The 13351-nt window shown below is 34.1% G+C and overlaps 1 protein-coding gene across 1 annotated transcript; it reads left to right on the top strand.

Moving 5' to 3' along the window:
• Nucleotides 1–3512: 3512 nt before the first annotated feature.
• LOC126890593 (tigger transposable element-derived protein 4-like) lies at nt 3513–9832 on the top strand. Its single transcript, XM_050659664.1, has 2 exons — nt 3513–6126; nt 6714–9832. Exon 2 carries the CDS (start codon nt 6714–6716, stop codon nt 8487–8489), a length of 1776 nt encoding a protein of 591 aa, XP_050515621.1. The 5' UTR covers nt 3513–6126; the 3' UTR covers nt 8490–9832.
• The last annotated feature ends 3519 nt before the right edge of the window (nt 9833–13351 follow it).

Here is a 13351-nt window from a genome sequence, read left to right as displayed (position 1 = left end):
AGTATGTTATACAGATAATTTAAATCTTCAAAATTAGTAATAGTAATAGAAAATGTATGGAAACTGAAATCACACCTTCAAAACACTAAAAGCTATTCCAAATTTATAAAATATTTACTTACCAGAAACCAGAACAAACACTTTGGTCAAAAACTAACAATTTTCAAAACAAAGACACTCAATTATTTTACAGCAAAGTTTCACTTTGTTCACGCATTGACTGCGGATAAGGCTAAACTACTAAAATGCGTGCTTTAAAATAGTTTTAACAAAACGTGTCAATAAAATTAACAAAACGTGCCATTTTTGAAGAATCTCCGAAATTAACCATAGTTTTCCCGGAATCACCGAAAATCGAGGGGTATTTTATTTACCGAGAACTAATAATCCTACAGAACCGTACCTTGCAAGTACTTCTGTTTGATTCATATTAATGATAAATTCAGTAACTAAAACACTGATATCGTGTATATAACAAATTTCAATTTTTCCGAATTTTTCCATTTTTTCCTTGTTATTTTTTCGGAAAAAAACAGCACCCATTTTTTCCGAAAATTTTAAATCTCTAGGTGTGACGTCACGCTCGAGGAGAATTTTTTGTAAATGCATATGTCGTAGTTTCTTAGATAATCAGCCTTTTAGCTAAGAAACCAGCCACTTAGCTAAGAAGCGCTTCTTAGACTAATGAAATTCAATGTCTCCGCCCTCTTTTCTATAAGGCTGAAAAATCCAGCTTCTTAGACAATTTTCGAACGTTTTAGTCTAAAAAGCTAAATTCTTCAGTCACTTAGACTAGCGTCATGGAATTGGCCCGCCTCTTCTCTATAAAGCTGAAACCGGAACAGTTTTATAGAAGAATTAGAAAACATCTGTCAAAAGATGAAATTGTGAATCTTGTAGGTATAAAGCCAAATGGGATGGGAACTGGTATTCCCGTTAGGTCAAATGATCTTTTGTTAAGTTTTAAGGAATAAACTAAAAACCCTATGAGCATATTATTTTAGCATGTAGCATTGCACATGATTTAAAAAAAAATCTATTAGATCGGCCTACACAGAATCACGTCTTGTCCCTAAATGTGTAGGTTAATTTTGATAATATAGGAAAAGTAAATAATTTAAAAATCCACAAAGAAAATGATTTTCTGTAGACGGCTCTATACCATTTATCACAAAAAATTCTATTTAGTAAAATCCTTTATGAAAGGTATATAATTTATTAAATTCCTTAAAGGGCTACATCACAACAATAGCAGAACGTTTTCGATATGAAGAGAGTCAGTGTTGAACGGGATGCAAACATGCTAAGCTACCAAAATGGCTTCTTTGATTATTCTTTAAAAATATCACTGTAATAATATTGCTGGTAAACAGATAAACTGCCATTGTATATCGGGCGTTGAATATGTTGAAATTAAAACTCAATTGTAGGTTTAGGCTTTCTTAATATTCTGTTTTTTGATTCATTCGCTTATATTGGAAAATAAAAAAGTTAGGTACTTTAACATCAAGCTATGTTTTTGTCGATAAATCCTCATTTTCTGCTTAGTTTAATAACCAAGCCTACAGTAGGCTATGAGGAATTAACAATTTGATAAATGTCAAATGGATAAAAGTCAAAAACTGTCTGATTTGTTGTGTAAATTAGTAGATTTATTATTTAAAGTTTCAATTAAGTCCGTAATTATTTTTTTTTTTTTTTGGTGGAAATAAAACGCGCTGCAAGGAATTTGACCCACGATGAGTGTGTTTAAGTAGTGACTATACTGAAGGACGCACCTACCATGCTAGCGGTCTCCTTGTATTGGTAACATTTTTTTGCTAATGCACGATAATGCAAGAGCTCACGTTGCACGAACTGTAACCGAATATTTACAACAGGTACCTACATCTTCGTAATTTTGAATTCGCCACCGCATAGTCCAGATCTTAACCCAATCAAAAATTTGTGGGACATAATTGGCAGAAGACTACGACAGCTTATGCCACATCTTAAAACCTTACAAGAGGTCGAAACAGTAGCTCGCATAGCCTCATTTGTAATATATAAAAGTACATATCTCTTTTATTATCGAACATAAGCGGATGAATTTAAAAAAATGTTAAGAAAGCCTAAGACTACAATTGAGTTTTATTTCAACATGGTATAATTGTTAGAATATTCCACAGGGTGTTCTGAACTTTTAGAAAAAATCATAGTATGATTGGTAAACCCGGTAAATAATAACAACTTACCTTTTTAGCAACAAAATTATTACAGGGATATTGTTAAAGAATAAGGCTATGCCATATTAAAAAAATCAATAAAATCGGACAAGAGGTTTAGGAAATTCGAGACATCAAAAATGTCCGATTTTTAAGGTGGTGCGTTAATTTTGCTGCTTGGTGTACCTATAAATAATTAATGATTAAAGGCCGTAGTGTTTTCTCATTTAAAGTGAATAGTTTTACCTACAGATATAACAACAGATATACCAATACTAAATTTGAATATAATTTGCATTTTGTTATTCTCATTAAAGATTAAATACTACATATATATTTATTACAAAAGTTAGACCCAAAAAAAACTCTGTAAGTAGGTACTTTCCCAATATTACAATGAGCATTTAAAACCAAGTGACCAAATTTTATAAAACTTAGCTATGCAACCTGTTATTTCGCATAGTTGGAGAATCAATAGAATTTAGTGGAATTCTCAAATACCAACCAACCATTGCATTTAATAATTCATCCGGATTTGCATTAATTTTTCTGATTATCAAAAATCTTAGCGCTTTGCAATCATTTTATGGTCTTTACAGACACCGACGAGACGTGCACTTTGTAATAATATTCAGCTATATTTTAAAATCCTAATTTTATGACAGAGATGAGTTTGTACTATCTACGAGTACTTTTATGCTAATTGGAGATGAATACGTGTACCTACAAATAGAAGGGTGATTAAGCTATTAGACTCCCCGTTGCGCTGGGTGCCAATATTCTGCTACTCGCTATCTATATCTCGATATTTTACGTTAAACACAATAACTCAATAAAACCATTAAATTTTATCTTTCTAAATTACGTGAGTAAATTATTTTTAAATAAAAATCCTCCCTACCCTCAAATATTTTCAAAAGCTGTTATGTATTTTCTTTCAATAAACTTTCTAATATTAAATAAATAATAAATAATTTCCAATAATAAAAAAGAACGAAATATGGCAATTTTCAAGGCTCAAAAAAACAAGTAAAAAATATCACTTTTGTAATCATCAGTGGCGACGCGTGACTTTTTCTAAAGGGTTACCAAACCAGATGTAAAAAAATCTTTTTTAAAAAAAATTATTTTGAACCTCCCAAATATAAGTTTTTGTTTTCAATCCTGTGGGGTAAAATTAAACAAATCACTATTCCCAAATTATATGTATGTAATTATGTATATGTAACAGGTATAACAATAAATAATAAACAAACGAAACATATTCTACCATAAAATTAACATAAAAAATGAACAAGTAGGAAAAAGAATAGATTTTGAAAACTATTTTTTATTCATATTTTAATTCTTCCACTTTCAATAATATCATTTTTTTCTTCAAAATTATATATAAAAAAATATACAAGGAGAATAACTCTTCAAGTAGTTGATCAATTACGCAATACGTAGCAGCACTCTTGCATGTTTAAATGCACGCACACTGTAATCTGTAATAGGTACTAAACTAATGTTACCAATCCTCAAAATGGTGACAATACTGATATACACAGCGTGCCCGCGCGCCGTCTCTAACAGAGCCGTCCGTCGCTCCTTCAAAATTTTCAGAAACGAGCTAGTCCCGAGCGATAGCGAGGTTTCTCCTGCGTTACGTTACCACTGCCAGTATTGGTAACGGCATATAATAACGTGCAATGGATTCACATATATCTGGCCAATATTTTCGTGCGTCTAGTTGGCTATTTACGGAATTAGGTACTATTTTAACAAATATTTCTGTTGGTAAAAAATATAAATGGAATTATTTCATAACAGTCATAAAATATTTATTGCAAGATTTTTAACTGTTACCAATGGTAACAGTGGTTACATTGACACTTCGCCAGTGGTAATCATCAAGTACATAAATTCAAGTTCAAACCTTTTTCTATCAGGTCCTGATGAAAATTTTAGCCATGTTTTATTCTAAAACAAAATTATTTTAATTGTTAATGAGGGAGGTTTCTTATGGGAAGACGGGCAGTAACAACTAAAAAACAATGTTTCATAATGAAATAAGTCCAACAGACTTATTTAAAACTGATAGAATAAGGTTTAAGCTTGAATTTAGATACTTCGTAATTTCAAAAATGATATTTTATACATACTTATGTTTTTGAGCCTTGAAAATCGTCATCTTTCGTTCTTTTTTCAGTTTTAAATTGTTTATAACTAGAAAACGATCAACTGTAGAGAAAAATTACAAAAGACCGTTTTTGTTGAGAATGACATAAAAAACCTGAAATAATATCTGCCCGGGTCGATTTTTTTTAATTTATAAAAAAATGTCATTTTTAATTACTAATTATAATTATAGTTAGAACAAGTTAGATCGGGCAACCCTTGTTTTTTGTAATTGTTAACTTTATAAAATACATATCCAATAATTTTTATTCATTAAACAGATCGGTTCAAATCGACATTATATCGTTATTATACTCATAGGATAGGGGTTTTAGTTTATCCGTACAAAAATAACAGAGTACATGAGATAAAACTATGGCATTTAAACCATTAGTTTGTAATAATTACTTTTCCTATATTATCAAAACTAAAGTATACTTTTAGGACAAAGGTGTGAGTGTGTGTCGGCCGAACTAATAGATTTTTTTGTAAGGTACCTACTATTTAGTACACTTTAAAAGACCAAAAATAATAATTTTTTTCAAGAATTTTTTTCTCAGAACCTTTATTAAAATGGACAAAACTTTTACATATTAATATCTAACTCTTAGAGAGTACAAAAAAGAATATCTTTTTTCATAAAAAATGAATAATTATTTTCAATTACCAGAGAAGGTTCCCATTGTTTTCAATCTGGTAGAATGTAGAGTAATATTTTTTGATTGTTTTTTTATGTGCTATTAGATTGAAAACTTAGCCTTTTCCTATATCTTCTTTCATTTATGCACGTACACTAATATTGTACAGGGCGAAATGATGGCGGACAGTTAATCTCAGGATTGGGATATCTGAAACAAAAAAATCGTACTGCATTTTAAAAAGGAAGGTTGCTTATATGACAGTTTACCACAATTTGACCAAAAAATAAAAAATAAATATTTTTTTAACCATGGCAAACCAAAGAATACGGGCGAATACGGGGAATATTTTTCACAAAATTTTTTCAAATTTCCGTAAAATCTTTTTACGTAAGAGACCTTCCTTTTTCAAAAGCCGTACGATTTTTTTGTTTCAGAGATTCCAATCCTGAGATTAACTGTCCGCCATCAGAACTACTTTTTTTTTCGAGGCCTAAACTTTGGCACCCTCTACAATATTAGTGTATGTGTATAAAAGAAAAAAGATATATTTTTTGTATTCTCTAACAGTTAGATATTAATATTATGTAACAAGTATTATATTCATTTTGTACAAACGTTCTGAGAAAAAAAATCTTAAAAAATGCTTTTTTTGGTCTTCTAAAGTGCACTAGTACCTTAAATAATATTCAATGCTCATGCTAAAATAATATGATCATATGGTTTTGGTTTATTCGTTAAAAAATAACAAAATATAATTTGACATAACGGAAATTCCAGTTCCGATCCCATTTGGCGTTATACCTCCCTACCTAGAGACTCACAATTTCATCTTTTGACAGATGTTTTCTAATTCTTCTATAAAACTGCTCCGGTTTCAGCTTTATACAGAAGAGGCGGGGCAATTAGGGTAAGGTGGGGTAATACCGGACAGCGGGGTAATACCGGACTGCGTTGTTTGTGCACGTATCGGCATATTATTGAATTTCGCGCTCATCACAGGCTGACCGTTAGACATCTGAATCTCAGTTCTCAGTTTAGTCGCTGCCACGTGCTTGCAAAGAGAGTTATCACAAAAATTACAAAATTTAGTGTGTGATTATATGAATTAACTGATTTTAAAGGTGAGTATTGACCATTTCTATTATAAGAAATTGATGAGATTACGTGCAAAGTCATAGCTTACGCAGTGTATTTTACGTATCTTTAAGTAGTTTTATTCATTACTTCCTCTAATAATTACTACCGAACATATGCATAAATATGTCGTTTAGGGGTAATCCCGGACACTGTGTCCGGCATTACCCCAGCTCCGGTTTGAACTAATTATTGTATTGGGAGATAGGTACATGCAAATACCTGCTGTTGTTTTATTATGATGGAATATTGGAAAGTGGATATAAATATAGTTAATAGGTAATAATTCATAATTACCTACATTTATAATTATTTGTCAACATTTTTTATAAATTTTTGTAGTTTTTGTTTCCCATTACAATTAAAACAAAATCTAATATAGTTTATGACATGTATGTGACATTTACATATTAATTCTTTGTAGACCTGAAGAAGATCCCATTCGTGATCAAAACATTGGCAATAAAAATAACTCAACAAACATACCTACAGTATTTATATCCAGTTTCTGCGATTCCATCATAATATTTATTATTGGATACAAAACAGTAAACACTGTTATTTTAATTTACAGATGCCGCGGAATTATAAAAGAGTCACCGAAAAAGCTTCGTGGAGAGAGGAGGAGTTGCAAGGAGCACTCCGTGCTATACAGAATGGTATGTCGTTAAGAAAAGCTGCAATAAAATTTTCAATTCCAAAATCTACGTTACACGAACGACTTAAAAATGGCACTGCCCCTTCTGGACCTTCCTTGGGCCGAAAGCCAGTTTTTTCAGTTGAAGCCGAAAATGCACTTGCTGTTCAAATTAAGAAGCTGGCAAAAGTTTTTTATGGAATAACTCCCCAGGAAGTAAGAAGATGTGCTTTTGGATTTGCACAATCAAACAACATCCGAGTCCCCTTTAATCAAGAAAGAAAAATGGCTGGTAAAGACTGGGAAAGGGCCTTCATATCTCGTCACAATATTACGTTAAGGAAACCAGAAGCAACCAGCATTAACAGAATTACAGCTTTTAGTCGCAATGAAGTTACCATTTTTTTTAACAATTTATCCAGACTTATGGAAAAATATGCATTTTCACCCAATAAAATTTATAATTGCGATGAAACTGGGGTCACTACTGTACAACGCCCACCAAAAATATATGCAGAAAAATGTCAGAAGCGTGTTGGATTTGTTACAAGCTGGGAAAGGGGGAAAACAACCACAGCGATGTGTGCCGTCAACGCTACAGGAACCTATATACCTCCCATGTTTATATTTGCACGCCAAAGAATGGCGTCCCATCTTCAACGAAACGGTCCCCCAGGTGCCCTTTACACATGCTCAAAAAATGGGTGGATTACAGAGGACATATTTCTTACTTGGTTACAACATTTTCAAGCATTTGTAAAAGCATCCAAAGAAGATCCAGTTCTTTTAATCATGGACAATCATAGCACTCACTGCACATTACAAGCATATAATTTTTGTAGAGATAACGGTATTGCTCTTCTGACAATCCCTCCACATTCATCACATCGCCTTCAGCCACTCGATGTGAGCTTTTACTTTCCTCTAAAGACCGCATTCAACTCTGAATGTTCCAAATATTTGACCAGCCATCCAGGGGAGAAAATCACGCCTAGTGAGATTGCTGAATTATTTAATTTAGCATTTAGTAGAGTGGCAACCCCGGAAAAGGCTATCAAGGGATTTAAAGAGACAGGTATTTTCCCCTACAACCCTGACGTATTCACAGATGAAGATTTTGCTCCTGCAGAAACCTTTCAATCCACTGTTTCTGATGCACTTCAAGAACCTACCCAAGCAGAAAAACTACTCAAAACAAATGAGACTACCCCTGAAAAAAATAGTAGTGTGAATGAGACAGAATTAAAAAATGTTTCCTTTGCCGAGATAATTCCTCTACCATCTTGTTCTCACGAAAATGTTGTAAAGAGACAAAATAAGGCAAACAAGCAACACTCTATTGTATTTACGTCAACACCGCTAAAAGAAGAGCTAGAAAAAAAAGAAGAGAAGAAAAATAAAAAGACAACAATCAAATCAGATAAGGCTAAAAGAAATGTATTTATGACACAGGAGGGGTCTACATTAAGACAAAAATCAAAGCGAACAAAAATTGCCTTAAACTATAAAATATGTGAAGAAGGAGAAAGTGAGATAGAGGATGATGACGATGTTAGGGTCAAGAACATTACCGAAGACATTTGCATTTTGTGTGGAGAATTTGGCAAGAACAGTGAACTTTGGCTAAGATGTGTGTATTGTGGTCATTGGGCACACAAGGCATGTTCTAACTCTCCAAAAGACAAAAAATTTATTTGCGACTTTTGTTTGTAAAAGGTGTCCGTCATTACCCCAACATAGAGGGTAATACCGGACAGTGACAACTTTTTTTATATGTATATTTTTAATTTTGTATTGTAATTTTAAAAAGTTTTTTTAATCAAAATTTGTAGACTAACATGTGTTCTTCATTTTTGCTTAGGTTTCAAATTTTAATGTCGTCTAATAATAAAATAAATTCTAATTATCTTTAAGTGTACGCCATTACCCCACCTTACCCTATATGACGCTAGTCTAAGTGACTGAAGAATTTAGCTTTTTAGACTAAAACGTTCGAAAATTGTCTAAGAAGCTGGATTTTTCAGCCTTATAGAAAAGAGGGCGGAGACATTGAATTTCATTAGTCTAAGAAGCGCTTCTTAGCTAAGTGACTGGTTTCTTAGCTAAAAGGCTGATTCTCTAAGAAACTACGACACATATAATTTTAAGATTACGTTTCAGTTTTATCGAATTTAAAATGATAGCGTCTGATTTTTTATTAAAACCGATTGTAAGAGAAGATAGTTTTATGTACTAATATAATTTGTTCGCATAAACATTGTTCAATTAAAATGTATTTGAAAGTTATTGGCGAGGAAATACGTCCAAGAATAATAAGCCTTGATTATTAATTCAAGAATAATATAAAAACTTTTTTGAAGTATTGTCTTAATAACCTGTTGAAATGTTTTCTCTTTTAAATTACAAGGTAATAATTAGTAAAAAATATTTTCAAGAAAAGAAAACATTGATGATATAAATAATACTATTACATAGTTATATATCGTCCTACCAAAAAAGAGGAAGGAAGAATTATCGACATTTTATAGAATAATTTATTGCAAGAGAACAAAATAAAATATTATTTTTTTAAATTGGTAACTTTTGACATTTTCTTCTCTAGGTTCCTTTGAGCATTTTTAAAACTAACTTTTCTATTTAACTCTCGTAGCCTAATATAAGTCCGAGTTTTAGCGAAGTAAAGAACAACTTCATAAGGCGCTGATGTGGTTGTTATTTGTGACATTGTTTTATCAGCTAATTTGTGAAAAATGTTGTCTTTATATAAAAAGTTACCATGCATTTTATAGAACTCAGTCTCCAGTTTCAGAGCAACTTCCCACAAATCATAATTTGGATGTAAAGAGAGACAGCTTGTATCCAGTCAGGGGCTCTAGTCATGTCCATACACAGGCGCCCATTCACACGGGCAGGGGGGGGCGTGGCCCCCCTAACTTTTCGGGAAAGAACAAAAATTAAATTTATATTACATAAACGTATTTTTGTCAAAAAATTATTGGATAATTGTGAGAGATCAATTGGAAACAACATATTTATTAATAAAAAAATTCACATAATATTGGCTAATTAATAGTTTAACAGAAAATCTGTGTGTCTGTGTGTCATAATACACATTTCGCACAGTCGCGGTGTGCTATTAACGAAAACATTGAAAGAGATTAGAAACTTGGGAACATAACATATACTGTAATCGACACCCAAAATTACAAATTAAATGAATCATTTATAATACTGCAAAGAAACTCATATCAGCAAGAAATCCGATATTTGACCGATCATCACTAATGAGCCATTTGTCTTTGAGAACTGGGACTGGCACTATAAAGATAAAGTGTAAAATCTGTGAAGTGATTATACCTATTTGTTTTCTATATTAAGTTTTGTGTACACCGAATAGAACCATCTTCCTAAGCAGAAATAAATTCATATTGAAAAATAATTTTTTAAATTTATAGTTAGTTAGTTAACATAGTTAGTCAAATTTTAGTTTGCAAAAGTATTTTTTTAGTAAGTAGATTATTTTTAAAGTGTACATTATGATGAACAGAACAATTTTATTTAAATGAAAAATAGGTGATCTTTCATGACGAATGTCCCAAAAGTAGCGGAAAGGTCGAATAATTCGCGAAATGAACATCGGATCGAAAAACTAAAAAATATGTATTAAATATTTCTCAAAAATCTATGCGATGACACTAAACAAGTCCAACACTTCAACCCCTGTGTGTGGAGCGGCGGGTAAATTTACAAAAATTGGTTACACGCTTTTAACTCCATTTTTTTTAAAACTAATTACTCTAAGCCGGTCAAACTTCTGTAATCTATTGTAACAAAAGAGAAATCTTGGACGACCGCCGTATAACAGTAAACACCTCGAGAATGACGTCATCGAATGATCTAGGCCTCGGCGGAAAGGAGGAGGGACTTCTCGAACGTACGATCCGTAGGCGGAACACGCTGATAGCTAGAGATGGGCGTCGATTGTTCCAGAATAACAACTGGGTATAAATACGAGCATATTTGTAAATACGGTTGAGTCTTAAGCTAAAGTTTGTAAAGTAAACTTGTATAAATAAATAATAAAGTCGTAAATAAATACCCGAACGCTCGTTTTTGTTACAGTTGGTGTCGGTGTTCGGTTAACTTAGTGCGATATAAATAAGTGAATTACAGAGAGACTTTAAAAGACTTTTGAACTTTATTCGTCGGGAATAGTTAAAGTGCGTTGATTGTTCGGTATTCGGAAAGACTGTTAAAAGACATTTTGGAAAGTACGTGTGTGCCGACCAAAGATGTTGCTACAAGGACTTACAGTAAAACAGCTCCGTGAACAGCTAGAGGAACGGGATCTGGACAGCAGTGGGCTCAAGATAGTCCTACAAGCACGACTCAAGGATGTCCTCACGAAGAACGGAGATGACCCAGAGACGTTCCACTTCCAGTCAGCAGAACAAGTAATCTTATCGAAATTAAAAACTGTTTCTGAAACGATCGATGAAACTTCTAGAAAAAGCGACGAGAAATTTGAAAGTGTTTCTCACAAGATCGACGAAACTTCTAGAAAAAGCGACGAGAAATTCGAGAACGTTGCTAAAAAATTTGAAAGTGTTTCTCAAGTAATTAAAGACGTTTGTAGACAGAATGACGAGAAATTTGAAGAAGTTTCTAGAACATTCGATAAGATGCAGAAAAGTGTAGAGACCGTAGAAGAAAAGATCAAACAACTAGAGAGCATGATAACCGATACAAAAGTACAACCATCAGTTAATGCAGCAGCGTTAGATCCTGTAGTGAAAGATGAACTACCGAGAGACGAAACGTCGCATAATATGAGATTCAAATTACCACCATTCGATGGAAAGTCCTCTTGGTCCATATATCTTAGACAATTTGAAGCTATTGCGACCGCCAATCATTGGACCGAACAGGAAAAGGCTGTTTCCTTGACTGCTGCTTTGCGAGGTGATGCTGCAGATATATTAAGATCAATTCCTAAGGGTCAAGAAAATTGTTACCAGACCTTGTTCACTCGTCTAGAAAAACGCTATGGAGATGCCCATCTACAACAAGTATACAAAGCACAACTGCGAAGTAGAAGTCAACGAGCAAGTGAGAATCTGCAAGAATTTGAAGCAGATGTGGCTCGTGTGGTGCGGTTGGCTTATCCAGAGGTGCCAGACAGCGTTTTAGAAGAAATTGCAGTAGATACCTTCGTCAATGGGCTGAAAGATAATGAACTACAGAAAGCTTTACGACTAGCAAGACCGAAAGTTTTAGATGAAGCACTTGCTATTGCCTTGGAACACGAAGCAGCTAGCCAAGCTTCACGAAACAATCGAGTAATAACCGTGGAAAAAGGCGATAAGAGAAAAGATTGGTGGAAATGGTACGGAGGGTGATTCGTGACACGATGCCGAAGAGACGCATGAAGAGGGCTGGAAGAGTTGGTTCAAATACAGATGCTTCCTCGATACGGCCATGCAGTGAAAGTTGTAATCACCGGCTTAAAGTAGATGAACAGCTTTGCCCTGTGAGACGAACTACCGTCGTTAATGAGCAATGGCAGCCACAACAGTTACAAGAAGCCCAAGAAGACGATCCATGTATAAAAAGAGTATTGGATTGGATGCGTCGAGGTGAGAGACCTAGTTGGCAAAACATTAGTGCATGTAGTCCGGAAGTCAAGGCCTACTGGAGCCAATGGAATTGCGTGATACTAAAAGATGATCTTCTGTACAGAACCTTTGAGAACGATGATGGTACAGAATCTAAGCTTCAGTTGATTGTACCTAAAAGTAAAGTGTCAGAAGTATTGCGTCAGTTGCATGACGGTACATCAGGTGGACACTTTGGTATTACGAAGACTCTGCAAAAGGTTCGAGAACGGTTCTATTGGGTGAACTGTAAAGATGATGTAAGAAGATGGTGCCGGAAATGTGAACTGTGTGCATCCGGTAATGGTCCAGTTGGTAAAAGAGAGCACCCATGAGACAGTACAATGTCCTATGGAAAGAGTAGCGATCGACATTGCAGGTCCATTTCCAGAAACCGATGCTGGAAATAAATACATTCTGGTAGCCATGGACTATTTTACGAAATGGACCGAGGCCACCGAGGCCTATGCATTACCGAATCAAGAAGCTGCTACCGTTGCAGAGGTACTTGTTAAAGAATTCTTCAGCCGATTTGGTGTTCCCTTGGAGATCCACTCCGACCAAGGGCGAAACTTTGAGTCAGCTCTTTTCCAAAACGTTTGTAAATTGATTGGTGCCAATAAGACCAGAACAACACCCCTATCCTCAATCAGATGGAATGGTCGAGAGGATGAACCGAACGATGGGTAAACACTTGTCCAAAGTTGTATCTGAACATCAGCGAGATTGGGATCAACACATTCATTTATTCCTGATGGCCTACCGCTCGGCCGTGAATGAAACTACAGGTCAAACACCAACCTGCCTGATGTTGGGTCGTGAAGTTCGTTTGCCCTGCGACCTAGAGTTTGGCTGCAGACCTTCCGAGGAATATGTTGCAGGCGAAGAATACGTAGACCGCCTGAAGTTACGAATGAACAA

Source organism: Diabrotica virgifera, chromosome 8 (genome assembly GCF_917563875.1).
Source record: "Diabrotica virgifera virgifera chromosome 8, PGI_DIABVI_V3a".
Lineage (NCBI taxonomy): Eukaryota > Metazoa > Arthropoda > Insecta > Coleoptera > Chrysomelidae > Diabrotica > Diabrotica virgifera.
Note: the sequence above shows the minus strand (reverse complement) of the source record. Positions and strands in the feature narration are given on the sequence as shown.